Source organism: Salvelinus namaycush, unplaced genomic scaffold (genome assembly GCF_016432855.1).
Source record: "Salvelinus namaycush isolate Seneca unplaced genomic scaffold, SaNama_1.0 Scaffold1517, whole genome shotgun sequence".
NCBI lineage: Eukaryota > Metazoa > Chordata > Actinopteri > Salmoniformes > Salmonidae > Salvelinus > Salvelinus namaycush.
Window position 1 is genome coordinate 37,409 of NW_024058250.1, and position 20,207 is coordinate 57,615.

Genomic DNA, 20,207 nt, shown 5'->3' on the forward strand with positions numbered 1-20,207 from the left:
GAGGAGATGGAAACACACGGTAGTGAGATATTCTGTAGTTAAAGGAATGAAGGAGAGAGAGAAGGAGACGGAAACACACAGTAGTGAGATATTCTGTAGTTAAAGGAATGAAGGAGAGAGAGGAGAAGATGGAAACACACGGTAGTGAGATATTCTGTAGTTAAAGGAATGAAGGAGAGAGAGAAGGAGACGGAAACACACGGTAGTGAGATATTCTGTAGTTAAAGGAATGAAGGAGAGAGAGGAGGAGATGGAAACACACAGTACTGAGATATTCTGTAGTTAAAGGAAATGAGTCAGCCTATTAATGAACTCTGTAAGCCTCCACAATCAATGAACCTACAACATGGCCTAGGGCTCTACGTTGTCTCCCAGACTCATGGATAGAAAGTTCGCAGCATCAGGTAACTAGTCCATCCAGTGTGCATAATAACACCATCAGCACTTAAAGGCTAGACCAATTATGTACCAAAGACCTCTTGAATCAGTTTTGTTTTATATTTTTCAGCCATGCGTAATATGCCGTAGGCTATGTATTGTATAATGGCACAATCATTATTTTAATGATAAGAATTTGTTCTTAACTGACTTGCCTAGTTAAATAAAGGTTACATTTTTATTTTATTTTTATAGAACATATTTAAATGCATAAGCTCTAATATGCATATGGTTGTTTTGTATTAATCATCACCTTAGAAAGCGCTGTCCATTTCATTGTATTAGATTTTGAAACATCGTCCACTACGACCATGTTTTACACATCAGTTTCAACCTGCTGTTGACCTTCTTACTTCACACTGATCATCACAGTGAGTTTTAATAGTTTTAATAGTTTTAATAGCACATACTGGGAGGTGAAGGGTAAACGCAGGATACTGTTTCAATGATAAGTGTTTCGTGGTGATTTTCGATTGTATTGATGTCAGAGCGGTTAGAAAGACAATAGAGCCCTGATGATAGTTAGAGCCCTGAGTACCAGGCCATTAGGACCTGATGGTCGTTAGAGCCCTGAGTACCAGGCCATTAGGACCCGATGGTCATTAGAGCCCTGAGTACCAGGCCATTAGGACCTGATGGTAGTTAGAGCCCTGAGTACCAGGCCATTAGGACCTGATGATAGTTAGAGCCCTGAGTACCAGGCCATTAGGACCTGATGGTTGTTAGAGCCCTGAGTACCAGGCCATTAGGACCTGATGGTAGTTAGATCCCTGAGTACCAGGCCATTAGCACCTGATGGTAGTTAGAGAGCCCTGAGTACCAGGCCATTAGGACCTGATGATAGTTAGAGCCCTGAGTACCAGGCCATTCAAACCTGATGGAAGTTAGAGCCCTGAGTTCCAGGCCATTCAAACCTGATGGAAGTTAGAGCCCTGAGTACCAGGCCATTCGAACCTGATGGAAGTTAGAGCCCTGAGTACCAGGCCATTAGCACCTGATGGTAGTTAGAGAGCCCTGAGTACCAGGCCATTCGAACCTGATGGTCGTTAGAGCCCTGAGTACCAGGCCATTCAAACCTGATGGTCGTTAGAGCCCTGAGTACCAGGCCATTAGGACCTGATGGTCGTTAGAGCCCTGAGTACCAGGCCATTAGGACCTGATGGTCGTTAGAGCCCTGAGTACCAGGCCATTAGGACCTGATGGAAGTTAGAGCCCTGAGTACCGGGCCATTAGAACCTGATGGTCGTTAGAGCCCTGAGTACCAGGCCATTAGGACCTGATGGTAGTTAGAGCCCTGAGTAACAGGCCATTAGGACCTGATGGTAGTTAGAGCCCTGAGTACCAGGCCATTAGGACCTGATGGTCGTTAGAGCCCTGAGTACCAGGCCATTAGGACCTGATGGTCGTTAGAGCCCTGAGTACCAGGTCATTAGGACCTGATGGTCGTTAGAGCCCTGAGTACCAGGCCATTAGGACCTGATGGTCGTTAGTTTATTATCTATGCATAGTCACATTACCCCTACCTACAGTATATGTACAAATTACCTCGACTAACCTGTACCCCCGCAAATTGACCTGGTACCGGTACCGCCTGTATATAGCCTCCACACTGACTCGGTACCGGTACCCCCTCTATATAGCCTCCACACTGACTCTGTACCGGTAACCCCTGTATATAGCCTCCACACTGACTCTGTACCGGTACCCCCTGTATATAGCCTCCACACTGACTCTGTACCGGTACCCCCTGTATATAGCCTCTACACTGACTCTGTACCGGTACCCCCTGTATATAGCCTCCACACTGACTCTGTACCGGTACCCCCCTGTATATAGCCTCCACACTGACTCTGTACCGGTAACCCCTGTATATAGCCTCCACACTGACTCTGTACCGGTACCCCCTGTATATAGCCTCCATACTGACTCTGTACCGGTACCCCCTGTATATAGCCTCCATACTGACTCTGTACCGGTACCCCCTGTATATAGCCTCCACACTGACTCTGTACCGGTACCCCCTGTATATAGCCTCCACACTGACTCTGTACCGGTACCCCCTGTATATAGCCTCCACACTGACTCTGTACCGGTACCCCCTGTATATAGCCTCCACATTGACTCGTTACCGTAACAACCTGTATATAGCCTCCACATTGACTCGTTACCGTAACAACCTGTATATAGCCTCCACATTGACTCTGTACCGTAACAACCTGTATATAGCCTCCACATTGACTCTGTACCGTAACACCCTGTATATAGCCTCCACAATGACTCTGTACCGGTACCCCCTGTATATAGCCTCCACATTGACTCTGTACCGTAACACCCTGTATATAGCCTTCACAATGACTCTGTACCGGTACCCCCTGTATATAGCCTCCACATTGACTCTGTACCGGTACCCCCTGTATATAGCCTCCACATTGACTCTGTACCGGTACCCCCTGTATATAGCCTCCACATTGACTCTGTACCGTAACACCCTGTATATAGCCTCCACATTGACTCTGTACCGTAACACCCTGTATATAGCCTCCACATTGACTCTGTACCGGTACCCCCTGCATATAGCCTCCACATTGACTCGGTACCGTAACACCCTGTATATAGCCTCCACAATGACTCGGTACCGTAACACCCTGTATATAGCCTCCACATTGACTTTATACTGGTACCACCTGTATAAAGCCTCGTTACTGTTATGTTATTGTGTTACTTTTTAAAATTATTATTTACTTTAGTTTATTTGGTAAATATTTTCTTAGGGACAGGGTCTATTTTCCTGAATTTTCCGATATAAGATACTTGTATGTTCATGAATCTTTAATATTACAATTATTTATTTGAATTGCGCGCCCTCCAATTTCACCAGATGTTGTTGACTGGTGTCCCGCTAGCGAGAGATAGCCTCAGTAGAGCTCTAAGTTAGTTAAGGATATAAATCTATGTGTCTCTGAAGTCACAGTACATTATGTTCCCAATACAAACACCTCCAGTTCCCCTACTGTGCCCCCCTAGTAATGGTGTTTGTGTCTGTGTGTGTCTGACTTTGAGGGGACGCCACAGCAAAGTTTGTTATTTTTCTTCTGTGACTGGAGGCTACTGCTTCTCTCAGGAGGGAGGGAGGGAGGGAGGGAGGGAGGGAGAGAGGGAGAGAGGGAGAGAGGGAGAGAGGGAGAGAGGGAGAGAGGGAGAGAGGGAGAGAGGGAGAGAGAGAGAGAGAGAGAGAGAGAGATCCACCACATTTAAAGGGACATCTGGGATTGCTGCGTATTTTTTAGTAAGTGAAGTGTGACCACGTTGCTGTTATTTGAATCCCAGATTGTCCCTTTAACCATCAATATTCCCCAAATCTTCTCAACATGGTTGATTTAACACTCCTGGAGGTCTGCTTTCTCCCCACCTCTTTTTCTCTTGGGAGGTACTGACACAAGTGGGCAATGTGTGTGTGTAATGTTTGAGTGTGTGTGTGTCTATGTGTAATGTTTGAGTGTGTGTGTGTGTAATATTTGAGTGTGTGTGTGTGTAATGTTTGAGTGTGTGTCTATGTGTAATGTTTGAGTGTGTGTGTGTGTGTGTAATGTTTGAGTGTGTGTGTGTAGGTGTGTAATGTTTGAGTGTGTGTGTGTCTGTGTGTAATGTTTGAGTGTGTGTGTGTGTGTAGGTGTGTAATGTTTGAGTGTGTGTGTGTAGGTGTGTAATGTTTGAGTGTGTGTGTGTGTAATGTTTGAGTGTGTGTGTGTGTGTAATGTTTGAGTGTGTGTGTGTAGGTGTGTAATGTTTGAGTGTGTGTGTGTCTGTGTGTAATGTTTGAGTGTGTGTGTGTAGGTGTGTAATGTTTGAGTGTGTGTGTGTGTAATGTTTGAGTGTGTGTGTGTGTCTGTGTGTAATGTTTGAGTGTGTGTGTGTGTGTCTGTGTGTAATGTTTGAGTGTGTGTGTGTGTAATGTTTGAGTGTGTCTATGTGTAATGTTTGAGTGTGTGTGTGTGTGTGTGTGTAATGTTTGAGTGTGTGTGTGTCTATGTGTAATGTTTGAGTGTTTGTGTGTGTAATGTTTGAGTGTGTGTGTGTGTGTGTGTGTGTGTGTAATGTTTGAGTGTGTGTGTGTGTCTGTGTAATGTTTGAGTGTGTCTATGTGTAATGTTTGAGTGTGTGTGTGTGTGTGTGTGTGTGTAATGTTTGAGTGTGTGTGTGTCTATGTGTAATGTTTGAGTGTGTGTGTGTAATGTTTGAGTGTGTCTATGTGTAATGTTTGAGTGTGTGTGTGTAATGTTTGAGTGTGTCTATGTGTAATGTTTGAGTGTGTGTCTATGTGTAATGTTTGAGTGTGTGTGTGTAGGTGTCTAATGTTTGAGTGTGTGTGTGTCTGTGTGTAATGTTTGAGTGTGTGTGTGTAGGTGTGTAATGTTTGAGTGTGTGTGTGTGTAATGTTTGAGTGTGTGTGTGTGTCTGTGTGTAATGTTTGAGTGTGTGTGTGTGTCTGTGTGTAATGTTTGAGTGTGTGTGTGTGTAATGTTTGAGTGTGTCTATGTGTAATGTTTGAGTGTGTGTGTGTGTGTGTGTGTGTAATGTTTGAGTGTGTGTGTGTCTATGTGTAATGTTTGAGTGTGTGTGTGTGTAATGTTTGAGTGTGTGTGTGTGTGTGTGTGTAATGTTTGAGTGTGTGTGTGTGTCTGTGTAATGTTTGAGTGTGTCTATGTGTAATGTTTGAGTGTGTGTGTGTGTGTGTGTGTGTGTGTGTAATGTTTGAGTGTGTGTGTGTCTATGTGTAATGTTTGAGTGTGTGTGTGTAATGTTTGAGTGTGTGTGTCTATGTGTAATGTTTGAGTGTGTGTCTATGTGTAATGTTTGAGTGTGTGTGTGTGTGTGTGTGTGTGTAATGTTTGAGTGTGTGTGTGTAGGTGTGTAATGTTTGAGTGTGTGTGTGTCTGTGTGTAATGTTTGAGTGTGTGTGTGTAGGTGTGTAATGTTTGAGTGTGTGTGTGTCTGTGTGTAATGTTTGAGTGTGTGTGTGTAGGTGTGTAATGTTTGAGTGTGTGTGTGTCTGTGTGTAATGTTTGAGTGTGTGTGTGTTTGTGTGTAATGTTTGAGTGTGTATGTGTGTAATGTTTGAGTGTCTGTGTGTAATGTTTGAGTGTGTGTGTGTCTGTGTGTAATGTTTGAGTGTGTGTGTGTAGGTGTGTAATGTTTGAGTGTGTCTGTGTGTAATGTTTGAGTGTGTGTGTGTAGGTGTGTAATGTTTGAGTGTGTGTGTGTCTGTGTGTAATGTTTGAGTGTGTGTGTGTGTGTAATGTTTGAGTGTGTGTGTGTGTCTGTGTGTAATATTTGAGTGTGTGTGTGTCTGTGTGTAATGTTTGAGTGTGTGTGTGTAGGTGTGTAATGTTTGAGTGTGTCTATGTGTAATGTTTGAGTGTGTGTGTGTAATGTTTGAGTGTGTCTATGTGTAATGTTTGAGTGTGTGTCTATGTGTAATGTTTGAGTGTGTGTGTGTGTAATGTTTGTGTGTGTGTGTGTCTATGTGTAATGTTTGAGTGTGTGTGTGTGTAATGTTTGAGTGTGTGTGTGTGTGTGTGTGTAATGTTTGAGTGTGTGTGTCTATGTGTAATGTTTGAGTGTGTGTGTGTGTGTGTAATGTTTGAGTGTGTGTGTTGCGTATTAGTTGTTTTCTTCCAGGAACTAATTCTGCTGATGGCGGAAAGATGGTGTAATACGGGTGGTACTGTAATACGGGTGGTACTGTAATAAATATGATACTGTAATAAGGGTGGTACTGTAATAAGGGTGGTACTGTAATAAGGGTGATACTGTAATAAGGGTGATACTGTAATAAGGGTGGTACTGTAATAAATATGATACTGTAATAAGGGTGGTACTGTAATAAATATGGTACTGTAATAAGGGTGGTACTGTAATAAATATGGTACTGTAATAAGGGTGGTACTGTAATAAATATGGTACTGTAATAAGTGTGGTACTGTAATAAATATGGTACTGTAATAAGGGTGGTACTGTAATAAATATGGTACTGAAATAAGGGTGGTACTGTAATAAATATGATACTGTAATAAGGGTGGTACTGTAATAAATATGATACTGTAATAAGGGTGGTACTGTAATAAATATGATACTGTAATAAGGGTGGTACTGTAATAAATATGATACTGTAATAAGGGTGGTACTGTAATAAATATGATACTGTAATAAGGGTGGTACTGTTATAAATATGCTACTGTATTAAGGGTGGTACTGTAATAAATATGATACTGTAATAAGGGTGGTACTGTAATAAATATGATACTGTAATAAGGGTGGTACTGTAATAAATATGATACTGTAATAAGGGTGGTACTGTAATAAATATGATACTGTAATAAGGGTGGTACTGTAATAAATATGATACTGTAATAAGGGTGGTACTGTTATAAATATGCTACTGTATTAAGGGTGGTACTGTTATAAATATGCTACTGTATTAAGGGTGGTACTGTAATAAATATGATACTGTAATAAGGGTGGTACTGTAATAAATATGATACTGTATTAAGGGTGGTACTGTTATAAATATGCTACTGTATTAAGGGTGGTAGTGTTCTGTATCCAATTTTCAAAGAAAATAGATTAAAAGCGAAACGAGTAGCTCTCGTCGTTGATAAACTATATATTGATAACCAGTTGTTCAGAGACACAAAGACTACTCCATGGTTATTTTAAAAATTACAAAGTTCTCATAGACGAGGGAAATAAACACAATTCAAGCCCGGTTACTGATTGTAACAATACAATAAAAAATATAGCTTTCTATAAACTTCTATAAATCTTCACATATAACTAATTGAACACACAAGCACTAATTCAACATAGTGAAGATAAAAACTAAGTAAACAGAAGGCACAGTATGTGTGGATGGTATGGTTTGTGTTAATTTTTTATTTTATTTGTTATGTTTGGAAAGTTGAGTGAGTGAGTAATGAAATGGTTGCATATCCCAGAGCCAATGTATTGCTGTGAGCCGGGTATGAGAGGGCTTTCAATGTTGTTCAGATGATGGATATACTTTTATAATGAATTATACGTCTTATTTATTTATTGTCCTATCATGGAGAACTACATTTTTTATTTATTTTTTTATAAATTATATCTAATTATTTATTATCCTATTTTAATGGTACGGTCCATGGCACTATACCCTAGACACCCACCTGAATGACCCAGATACTAAGGAGAAGTCCCTAACTGTTTTATGTGCCCGCTGTAAGCGGTCTGTATGCAGCTAAAATGAGGTCAGAGACCAAGAGCAGCACTGCCCCCTCAAGATTCTGAGCCTGCTTGGCAGGGTTGGTCCTGCAAAGCCAAAGCCCCATAAAGGGAGAGCATAATATACAAGGAAATTCTCAAAGCTGCTAATGAGAACCTTGACGACCTTGTACCTAGCCGGTGGGGATTCCGGTGGGGTGCCCCCACCCAGGCAGTGGCAGTGCTGGCAACACTAGCTGCAGTAACCCATGGGGAGGGGGTCACACTCGGACATTCAGAGAGGGGGTATATTATTGTGGCCCTGGCGGCACAAAATCAAAGTCGGACTGCATGGAGATGCGTGGGGACATGGTCATGACGGGTGGCCGTATTGTGGGTGTTTCAGGAATAAGGTGTACATTTGACCTCCATTATCTAGGATATGACAATGGTAAATAAATCTCTCAATTTTTGCTAATTTTTTTGCGGTCTTGCAGGCCTTCTCATGCAGCTGCAACTGCATTTGTAAATCATGACCCATCTTGAGTTGGGCTCTGGGATGGTGCAATTGTTGAGAAAGTGAGCTTATGGTTGTGTGGGGGTAAGGGCTGAGTGTGTGTGGGTGTATGTGTGTATCCCACAACTGTTGCGAAGGAAGAAGTAAAAGATGTTAGGGACAATAGAGGATGATCCACAGATATATATAATACAAATCGAGGTGAGGGCAATGGAAATGCATATGGTAATTGATCTTCTTCAATTCGGTAAATGGCACTGTATGCTCTTTTCAAAGAATGGATCCCAGTCGGTTCAGGGCTATGGGATACAGGGGGTCGAGGGTGGTCTACCGGGCATTGGGATGACAAGCCATCTCGAGATGAGGCCTTTTAGCGGGTGGAATAGTAGGGACCAATTGGAGGTTTACTTAGTAGAAATGCAAATATCATGGTACAACTATATAGACACTCAATCATTATGTTACTTTTTAATAGTACGTTTACAAAAATATATTCTGATTAAAAGAATGAAAGGTGTGTCTCATTATGGTAAGTGGTGAAATAAGTATAGCCAGTTACAATTGTAATGGCTTAGCAGATAATAAGAAAAGACGATCAGTATTTACCTGGCTAAAAGAGAAGGATTATAATATCTATTGTTTACAGGAAACCCATTCAACAGTTTTAGATGAAGTTTTGTGGAAAAAGAACTGGGGGGGCAAAATATATTTCTCCCATGGGCAAAGAAATTCAAAAGGGGTGATGGTTTTAATTAACAATAATTTTGATCCAAATGTGCAAATTGTCCAAACAGATCCTCAAGGTAGATGGATTATTTTAAATATGTTATTGGACAATAAACAAATATGGCTTGTTAACCTATACGGTCCGAATAATGATGATCCAAGCTTCTTTGAAAATATATATAAGAATTTATCAACTCTACAAGCAACACTAGACTCTATTATTATAGTGGGAGATTTTAATACGGTCTTAAATACCTCTATAGACCGGAAAGGAAATCACACTACAAACTATCACCCTCAGGCACTTAAGGAAATCATGAATGTCATGGATATATTGGAATTAGTGGATATATGGAGACTTAAATACCCTGATTTAGTGAGATATACATGGCGGAGGCTGAATCAAGCTAGTCGTATTGACTACTTTCTTATACCATTCTCTCTGGCACCAAAAGTTAAAAAAGTGTTGATAGGGGACAGAATGCGGTCGGATCATCACATAATTGGCATATATATTTCTCTTACAGAATTTCCACGTGGGCGAGGATATTGGAAATTTAATCAAAGTCTACTAGATGATAAATTGTTTAGAACTAGGACAGAAGATTTTATAACTGACTTTTTCAGACATAACATAGGTACAGCAGATCCCCTTATTGTATGGGACACTTTTAAGTGTGCCTTTAGAGGCCATGCAATTCAGTACTCATCTATAAAACAAAGGGAATTTAGATCAAAAGAGTCCATATTAACAAAGGAAATTGAAGGACTAACAGTACAGTTAGATAGCAATAAAAACGGTACCATAGAGGCACAGAATAAGTTAGAGGAAAAACAAAAAGAAATGGAGGAACTTATTCAAGAAAGATCCAGTGTAATATATTATAAAAATAAAGCGAACTGGATGGAATATGGGGAAAAATGCACCAAATTCTTTTTCAATCTTCAATATAGAAATGCTACCAAAAAAAATGTATTAAAACTTGTTACAAATGATGGAGTCACGCATGATTCACCAAATGATATTTTGAAAGAGGAAGTAAAGTACTTTAAGAATATGTTTTCGTTTCAGGCTCCTCCATCTCCACTAACTGAAACTAATTGTATGGATTTTTTTCCTATTAATAATGTAAAATTAACATCTGTACAGAAAGACTCATGTGAAGGCCAAATTACAGAGGAGGAACTGCTTGATGCAATTGGGGCCTTTAAGGATGGGAAAACTCCAGGGCTGGATGGCATACCAGTGGAAGTATACAAAACTTTTTTTGATATACTCAAAGGACCATTATTAGCTTGTTTTAACCACTCCTATATAAATGGTAGATTATCAGACACGCAACAAGAAGGTCTGATATCGTTATTACTGAAACAGGACCCAAGTGGTATATATAAAGATCCAGTCCAATTAAAAAATTGGAGACCTCTTACACTTCAGTGTTGTGATGCAAAAATCCTAGCAAAATGCTTGGCGCATAGAATAAAAAAAGTTTTGTCAGATATTATTCATCCTAATCAGACAGGTTTTTTACATGGACGATACATTGGAGATAATATAAGGCAAGTACTGGAAACAATAGAACACTATGAAATATCGGGGACACCAGGTCTGGTTTTCATAGCTGATTTTGAAAAGGCTTTTGATAAAGTACGACTGGAGTTTATATATAAATGCCTAGAATATTTCAATTTTGGGGAATCTCTTATAAAATGGGTTAAAATTATGTATAGTAACCCTAGGTGTAAAATAGTAAATAATGGCTACATCTCAGAAAGTTTTAAACTATCTAGAGGAGTAAAACAAGGTTGTCCACTATCGGCATATCTATTTATTATTGCCATCGAAATGTTAGCTGTTAAAATTAGATCAAACATTAATATTAATGGATTAGAAATCCGTGGCTTAAAAACTAAGGTGTCATTGTACGCTGATGATTCATGTTTTCTTTTAAAACCACAACTAGAGTCTCTCCACGGCCTCATAGAGGATCTAGATACCTTTGCTATCCTCTCTGGATTAAAACCAAATTATGATAAATGTACCATATTACGTATTGGATCACTAAAAAATACACATTTTATATTGCCATGTAGTTTACCAATTAAATGGTCTGACGGAGATGTGGACATACTCGGTATAAAAATCCCAAAAGAAAGAAATGATCTCACTCCAATAAATTTTTATAGAAAGTTAGCAAAAATAGATAAGATCTTGCTACCATGGAAAGGAAAATACTTGTCTATTTGTGGAAAAATCACCCTGATTAACTCTTTAGTCATATCACAGTTTACCTATTTGCTTATGGTTTTGCCTACACCTAGTGACCTGCTTTTTAAATTATATGAACAAAAAATATTCCATTTTATTTGGAACGGCAAGCCAGATAAAATTAAAAGGGCCTATTTATATAACGAATATGAATTCGGAGGGCAGAAATTATTAAATATTAAAGCATTAGACCTCTCACTAAAGGCATCAGTCATACAAAAGTTATACTTAAATCCAAACTGGTTCTCTAGTAAATTGGTACGAATGTCTCATCCTATGTTCAAGAAGGGCCTTTTTCCCTTTATTCAGATTACACCTGCTCACTTTCGGTTGTTTGAAAAGGAAATAATCTCCAAAATATCCTTATTTTTTAAACAAGCCTTAGAAAGTTGGTTGCAATTTCAGTTTAATCCACCTGAAAGGACGGAACAAATAGTACAACAAATATTGTGGTTAAATTCAAATATAGTAATTGATAAAAAAACTGTATTTATCGAAGAAATGTTTAAAAAAGGTATAATTTTTGTGAATGATATCATAAATAGGACTGGTGGAGTTATGTCACACATGCAGCTAACACAGACATATGGAAATGTCTGCTCTACCCAAAATTACAACCAATTAATTGCAGCATTACCACAAAAATGGAAGAGGCAAGTAGAAGGGGAAAAAAGTAAGGAACTTGTATGTCGGCCCTGTATTAAAGAACATAAATGGTTAAAGAAAAGTGTGATAAATAAAAACATATACCAATTTCATTTAAGGACCAAAAAACTGACAGCTGTGCCATATAAATTGCAAAATAGTTGGGAAGAGATTTTCGATGTACCCATTCCATGGCACATGGTTTATGAATTGATACGCAAAACAACGCCGGATTCAAAACTTCGAATTTTTCAATTTAAATTACTGTACAAAATTCTTGCAACTAATAGAATGTTATATATATGGGGTATACAATCTTCCCAGCTCTGCAGATTCTGTTGTGAGGAGGCAGAGTCATTAGATCATTTATATTTTGGTATTGTCCATATGTAGCTCGTTTTTGGTCACAGGTCCAGGAATGGCTGAAGAATTGCAACATTTGCCTAGAACTAACGCTACAGATAGCAATACTGGGGGATTTGAAAAGCCATAGTCAATCAATCAATAATATAATAATTATTTTAGCAAAAATGTTTATTTTTAATTTACAATCTGTAGAAGCTATGAGAATAGGAAGGTTCAAATCTTTTGTGAAGCATCACAGCACAGTTGAAAAATATATGGCAAATAAAAATCCGAAATGGATGATGTTGGAAGATAGATGGGAAGGGTTGAGTGGAACTGAAGGGTGGGACTAATAACAAGATAAACAATGTAGGGCATACGGGATCTGTGAAATGTGTATAGGTGCGGAGCTTTTGTGAAATAGCACAGTTACAAGTGGAAATAAAATTGGATGGACAACAGAAATAGAGGAAGGACTAAGAACAAACAAGAGAGAACTATTATAAAGTAGTCTGTGTCTGTAAAATAGGTATAAGATGTATAAATTGAAGGTAAAAGCAGAAGTGTTTATTAGTTTACTCCAATTGGGGGAGCGGTGGTAGGGTTGCGGGGAATAATAATAAAGGTATATTCTTTAAAAAAGTATGTATGTCTATATAGGTATGTGTATGTATATATGTATATATGTATGCATGCGTGTATGGATATATATATTTACCCAAAAAAATATGGGGGATTGGAAATGATGCAGACAATTACATTGGAAGCAACATTCTTTCCGCAATATTAAGCTGATCCACCCCAAAAAAAAAAAAAAAAAAAAAAAAAAAAAAAAGGTGGTAGTGTAATAAATATGATACTGTAATACGGGTGGTACTGTAATAAATACGATACTGTAATAAGGGTGATACTGTAATACGGGTGGTACTCTAATAAGGGTGATGCTGTAATAAGGGTGATACTGTAACAATGGTGATACTGTAATATGGGTGATACTGTGATATGGGTGATACTGTAATAAGGGTGATACTGTAATAAGGGTGATACTGTAATACAGGTGGTACTGTAATAAGGGTGATACTGTAATACGGGTGATACTGTAATACGGGTGATCCTGTAATACAGGTGATACTGTAATAAGGGTGATACTGTAATACGGGTGTTACTGTAATAAGGGTGATACTGTAATACGGGTGATACTGTAACAATGGTGATACTGTAATACGGGTGATACTGTAATAAATACGGGTGATACTGTAATAAGGGTGATACTGTGATACGGGTGATACTGTAATAAGGGTGATACTGTAATAAAGGTGATACTGTAATACCGGTGGTACTGTAATAATGGTGATACTGTAATAAGGGTGATACTGTAATAAGGGTGATACTGCAATAATGGTGATACTGTAATACTGGTGATACTGTAATACGGGTGATACTGTAATACGGGTGGTACTGTAATAAGGGTGATACTGTAATAAGGGTGATACTGTAACAATGGTGATACTGTAATATGGGTGATACTGTAATAAATACGGGTGATAGTGTAATAAATATGATACTGTAATAAGGGTCATACTGTAATAACGGTGATACTGTAGTACGGTGATACTGTAATAAGGGTGATACTGTAATATGGGTGATACTGTAATAAGGGTGATACTGTAATAACGGTGATACTGTAATAAGGGTGATACTGTAATATGGGTGATACTTTAATAAGGGTGATACTGTAATAATGGTGGTACTGTAATATGGGTGATACTGTAATAAGGGTGATACTGTAATAATGGTGGTACTGTAATAAGGGTGATACTGTAATAAGGGTGATACTGTAATATGGGTGATACTGTAATAAGGGTGGTACTGTAATAATGGTGATACTGTAATAACGGTGAATCTGTAATAAGGGTGGTACTGTAATAAGGGTGATACTGTGATAATGCACTGACTGTAAGGTGCTTCGGAAAATAGTTTTTGCTCAAATGTGAAATGTGTGAGTGTCTCCCTGTGTGAGTGTCTCCCTGTGTGAGTGTCTCCCTGTGTGAGTGACTCCCTGTGTGAGTGTCTCCCTGTGTGAGTGTCTCCCTGTGTGAGTGACTCCCTGTGTGAGTGACTCCCTGTGTGAGTGTCTCCCTGTGTGAGTGACTCCCTGTGTGAGTGTCTCCCTGTGTGAGTGACTCACAGTGACTCCCTGTGTGAGTGTCTCCCTGTGTGAGTGACTCCCTGTGTGAGTTTCTCCCTGTGTGAGTGTCTCCCTGTGTGAGTGACTCCCTGTGTGAGTGACTCCCTGTGTGAGTGTCTCCCTGTATGAGTGACTCCCTGTGTGAGTGTCTCCCTGTGTGAGTGTCTCCCTGTGTGAGTGACTCTCTGTGTGAGTTTCTCCCTGTGTGAGTGACTCCCTGTGTGAGTGTCTCCCTGTGTGAGTGTCTCCCTGTGTGAGTGACTCCCTGTGTGAGTGTCTCCCTGTGTGAGTGTCTCCCTGTGTGAGTGTCTCCCTGTGTGAGTGTCTCACAGTGACTCCCTGTGTGAGTGACTCACAGTGACTCCCTGTGTGAGTGTCTCCCTGTGTGAGTGACTCCCTGTGTGAGTGACTCCCTGTGTGAGTGTCTCCCTGTGTGAGTGTCTCCCTGTATGAGTGTCTCCCTGTGTGAGTGACTCCCTGTGTGAGTGACTCCCTGTGTGAGTGTCTCCCTCTGTGAGTGTCTCCCTGTGTGAGTGACTCCCTGTGTGAGTGTCTCCCTGTGTGAGTGTCTCCCTGTGTGAGTGACTCACAGTGACTCCCTGTGTGAGTGTCTCCCTGTGTGAGTGTCTCCCTGTGTGGTTGTCTCCCTGTGTGAGTGTCTCCCTGTGTGAGTGTCTCCCTGTGTGAGTGTCTCCCTGTGTGAGTGTCTCCCTGTGTGAGTGACTCCCTGTGTGAGTGTCTCCCTGTGTGAGTGTCTCCCTGTGTGAGTGTCTCCCTGTGTGAGTGTCTCCCTGTGTGAGTGTCTCCCTATGTGAGTGTCTCCCTGTGTGAGTGACTCCCTGTGTGAGTGTCTCCCTGTGTGAGTGTCTCCCTGTGTGAGTGTCTCCCTGTGTGAGTGTCTCCCTGTGTGAGTGACTCCCTGTGTGAGTGACTCCCTGTGTGAGTGTCTCCCTGTGTGAGTGACTCCCTGTGTGAGTGTCTCCCTGTGTGAGTGACTCACAGTGACTCCCTGTGTGAGTGTCTCCCTGTGTGAGTGACTCCCTGTGTGAGTTTCTCCCTGTGTGAGTGTCTCCCTGTGTGAGTGACTCCCTGTGTGAGTGACTCCCTGTGTGAGTGTCTCCCTGTATGAGTGACTCCCTGTGTGAGTGTCTCCCTGTGTGAGTGTCTCCCTGTGTGAGTGACTCTCTGTGTGAGTTTCTCCCTGTGTGAGTGACTCCCTGTGTGAGTGTCTCCCTGTGTGAGTGTCTCCCTGTGTGAGTGACTCCCTGTGTGAGTGTCTCCCTGTGTGAGTGTCTCCCTGTGTGAGTGTCTCCCTGTGTGAGTGTCTCACAGTGACTCCCTGTGTGAGTGACTCACAGTGACTCCCTGTGTGAGTGTCTCCCTGTGTGAGTGACTCCCTGTGTGAGTGACTCCCTGTGTGAGTGTCTCCCTGTGTGAGTGTCTCCCTGTATGAGTGTCTCCCTGTGTGAGTGACTCCCTGTGTGAGTGACTCCCTGTGTGAGTGTCTCCCTCTGTGAGTGTCTCCCTGTGTGAGTGACTCCCTGTGTGAGTGTCTCCCTGTGTGAGTGTCTCCCTGTGTGAGTGACTCACAGTGACTCCCTGTGTGAGTGTCTCCCTGTGTGAGTGTCTCCCTGTGTGGTTGTCTCCCTGTGTGAGTGTCTCCCTGTGTGAGTGTCTCCCTGTGTGAGTGTCTCCCTGTGTGAGTGTCTCCCTGTGTGAGTGACTCCCTGTGTGAGTGTCTCCCTGTGTGAGTGTCTCCCTGTGTGAGTGTCTCCCTGTGTGAGTGTCTCCCTGTGTGAGTGTCTCCCTGTGTGAGTGACTCCCTGTGTGAGTGTCTCCCTGTGTGAGTGTCTCCCTGTGTGAGTGTCTCCCTGTATGAGTGTCTCCCTGTGTGAGTGTCTCCCTGTGTGAGTGTCTCCCTGTGTGAGTGTCTCCCCGTGTGAGTGTCTCCCCGTGTGAGTGTCTCCCTGTGTGAGTGTCTCCCTGTGTGAGTGTCTCCCTGTGTGAGTGTCTCCCTGTGTGAGTGACTCCCTGTGTGAGTGTCTCCCCGTGTGAGTGTCTCCCTGTGTGAGTGACTCCCTGTGTGAGTGTCTCCCTGTGTGAGTGTCTCCCTGTGTGAGTGTCTCCCTGTGTGAGTGTCTCCCTGTGTGAGTGTCTCCCTGTGTGAGTGACTCCCTGTGTGAGTGTCTCCCTGTGTGAGTGACTCCCTGTGTGAGTGTCTCCCTGTGTGAGTGTCTCCCTGTGTGAGTGTCTCCCTGTGTGAGTGTCTCCCTGTATGAGTGTCTCCCTGTGTGAGTGACTCCCTGTGTGAGTGCCTCCCTGTGTGAGTGTCTCCCTGTGTGAGTGTCTCCCTGTGTGAGTGTCTCCCTGTGTGAGTGTCTCCCTGTGTCTCCCTGTGTGAGTGTCTCCCTGTGTGAGTGTCTCCCTGTGTGAGTGTCTCCCTGTGTGAGTGTCTCCCTGTGTGAGTGACTCCCTGTTTGAGTGTCTCCCTGTGTGAGTGTCTCCCTGTGTGAGTGTCTCCCTGTGTGAGTGTCTCCCTGTGTGAGTGACTCCCTGTGTGAGTGTCTCCCTGTGTGAGTGACTCCCTGTGTGAGTGTCTCCCTGTGTGAGTGTCTCCCTGTGTGAGTGTCTCCCTGTGTGAGTGACTCCCTGTGTGAGTGTCTCCCTGTGTGAGTGTCTCCCTGTGTGAGTGTCTCCCTGTGTGAGTGTCTCCCTGTGTGAGTGTCTCCCTGTGTGAGTGTCTCCCTGTGTGAGTGACTCCCTGTGTGAGTGACTCCCTGTGTGAGTGACTCCCTGTGTGAGTGTCTCCCTGTGTGAGTGTCTCCCTGTGTGAGTGTCTCCCTGTGTGAGTGTCTCCCTGTGTGAGTGTCTCCCTGTGTCTCCCTGTGTGAGTGTCTCCCTGTGTGAGTGTCTCCCTGTGTGAGTGTCTCCCTGTGTGAGTGTCTCCCTGTGTGAGTGTCTCCCTGTGTGAGTGTCTCCCTGTGTGAGTGACTCCCTGTGTGAGTGTCTCCCTGTGTGAGTGTCTCCCTGTGTGAGTGTCTCCCTGTGTGAGTGTCTCCCTGTGTGAGTGTCTCCCTGTGACTCCCTGTGTGAGTGTCTCCCTGTGTGAGTGTCTCCCTGTGTGAGTGTCTCCCTGTGTGAGTGTCTCCCTGTGTCTCCCTGTGTGAGTGTCTCCCTGTGTGAGTGTCTCCCTGTGTGAGTGTCTCCCTGTGTGAGTGTCTCCCTGTGTGAGTGACTCCCTGTGTGAGTGTCTCCCTGTGTGAGTGTCTCCCTGTGTGAGTGTCTCCCTGTGTGAGTGTCTCCCTGTGTGAGTGTCTCCCTGTGTGAGTGACTCCCTGTGTGAGTGTCTCCCTGTGTGAGTGTCTCCCTGTGTGAGTGTCTCCCTGTGTGAGTGTCTCCCTGTGTCTCCCTGTGTGAGTGTCTCCCTGTGTGAGTGTCTCCCTGTGTGAGTGTCTCCCTGTGTGAGTGTCTCGCTGTGTGAGTGTCTCCCTGTGTGAGTGTCTCCCTGTGTGAGTGTCTCCCTGTGTGAGTGTCTCCCTGTGTGAGTGTCTCCCTGTGTCTCCCTGTGTGAGTGTCTCCCTGTGTGAGTGTCTCCCTGTGTGAGTGTCTCCCTGTGTGAGTGTCTCCCTGTGTCTCCCTGTGTGAGTGTCTCGCTGTGTGAGTGTCTCGCTGTGTGAGTGACTCCCTGTATGAGTGTCTCCCTGTGTCTCCCTGTGTGAGTGTCTCGCTGTGTGAGTGTCTCGCTGTGTGAGTGTCTCCCTGTGTGAGTGTCTCCCTGTGTGAGTGTCTCCCTGTGTCTCCCTGTGTGAGTGTCTCCCTGTGTGAGTGTCTCCCTGTGTGAGTGTCTCGCTGTGTGAGTGTCTCCCTGTGTGAGTGTCTCCCTGTGTGAGTGTCTCCCTGTGTGAGTGTCTCCCTGTGTCTCCCTGTGTGAGTGTCTCCCTGTGTGAGTGTCTCCCTGTGTGAGTGTCTCCCTGTGTGAGTGTCTCCCTGTGTCTCCCTGTGTGAGTGTCTCGCTGTGTGAGTGTCTCGCTGTGTGAGTGTCTCCCTGTGTCTCCCTGTGTGAGTGTCTCCCTGTGTGAGTGTCTCCCTGTGTGAGTGTCTCCCTGTGTGAGTGTCTCGCTGTGTGAGTGACTCCCTGTGTGAGTGTCTCCCTGTGTGAGTGTCTCCCTGTGTGAGTGTCTCCCTGTGTGAGTGTCTCCCTGTGTCTCCCTGTGTGAGTGACTCCCTGTGTGAGTGTCTCCCTGTGTGAGTGTCTCCCTGTGTGAGTGTCTCCCTGTGTGAGTGTCTCCCTGTGTGAGTTTGTGTGTTACCTTGGTCCTGAATGGTTCGGGGAAGCCTCCATGCGGTATCCCAATGTGTCCTTGTAGAAACTCCACCACGGACAGAGGGAAGGACAGCTCATCAGCTCTTTCCTCCACCTGAAGAACAAACACAACCACAATCACAACCACAACCACAATCACAACCACAACCACAATCACAACCACAACCACAATCACAATCACAACCACAACCACAACCACAATAACAACCACAATCACAACCACAATAACAACCACAATCACAACCACAATCACAATCACAATCACAATAACAACCACAATAACAACCACAATCACAATCACAACCACAATAACAACCACAATCACAATCACAATCACAACCACAATCACAACCACAATCACAATCACAATCACAACCACAACCACAATCACAATCACAACCACAATCACAACCACAATCACAACCACAATCACAATCACAACCACAATCACAACCACAATCACAATCACAACCACAATCACAATCACAACCACAATCACAATCACAACCTTGTGGTTGACCTGGTAGAATGGTCCCGGCAACAATAAATAGACAGAAATATAATAGGGAATATATAGACATGTACATACCTCCTCTCTCGTCAGGTTGTTCTGGACCATGAACTGAGCCAGGTCGCCTACAATCTTAGAGCTGGGAGTCACCTAGAGAGAGGGATGGAGGGGGGAGAGATGGAGGGGGAGAGAGAGGGGGAGAGAGAGAGAGATGGAGAGGGGAGAGGAAGGGGGGAGAGAGAGAGAGAGATGGATGGGGGAGAAAGAGAGATGGAGGGGGGAGAGAGAGATGGAGGGGGAAAGGAAGGAGGGAGAGAGAGAGAGATAGAGGAGGGGAGAGAGAGAGATGGAGGGGGGAGAGATAGAGGAAGGGGAGAGAGAGAGCCAGAGGGGGAGAGAGAGATGGAGAGAGGAGAGAGAGATGGAGGGAGGACAGAGAGAGAGATGGAGGGGGAGAGAGAGATGGAGGGGGGAGAGATGGAGGGGGGAGAGAGAGCGACGGAGGGGTGAGAGAGAGAGAGATGGACGGGGAGGGAAAGAGAGACGGAGGGGGGAGAGAGAGAGAGAGAGAGACGGAGGGGGGAGAGAGAGAGAGATGGAGGGGGAGAGAGAGAGAGAGCGAGGGAGGGGGGAGAGAGAGAGATGGAGGGGGAGAGAGAGAGAGATGGAGGGGGAGAGAGAGAGAGAGATGGAGGGGGGAGAGAGAGCGATGGAGGGGGGAGAGAGAGAGATGGAGGGGGAGAGAGAGAGAGATGGAGGGGGAGAGAGAGCGATGGAGGGGGGAGAGAGAGAGATGGAGGGGGAGAGAGAGAGATGGAGGGGGAGAGAGAGCGATGGAGGGAGAGAGAGAGAGAGAGGGAGAGAGAGGGAAAAAGAGAGAGAGGAACAGAGTTAATACAATACTTATGCACTTAAAAACGTGTTAATAAAACAATGCACACACACACACACACACACACACACACACACACACACACACACCCACACACACACACACACACACAC

General features: G+C 43.6%; 1 protein-coding gene across 1 annotated transcript in view; it reads right to left on the minus strand.

The window, feature by feature from the left end:
- LOC120036917 overlaps positions 1–19,352 on the minus strand; it is a gene marked incomplete at its 5' end in the record, with an annotated part of 43,982 nt that extends 24,630 nt beyond the window's left edge. Inside the window, 2 exons of the mRNA XM_038983209.1 lie at positions 18,678–18,785; positions 19,281–19,352. Coding sequence (XP_038839137.1) covers positions 18,678–18,785; positions 19,281–19,352 — 180 coding nt within the window. The remainder of the gene's footprint in view (positions 1–18,677; positions 18,786–19,280) is intronic.
- Positions 19,353–20,207: the final 855 nt, after the last annotated feature.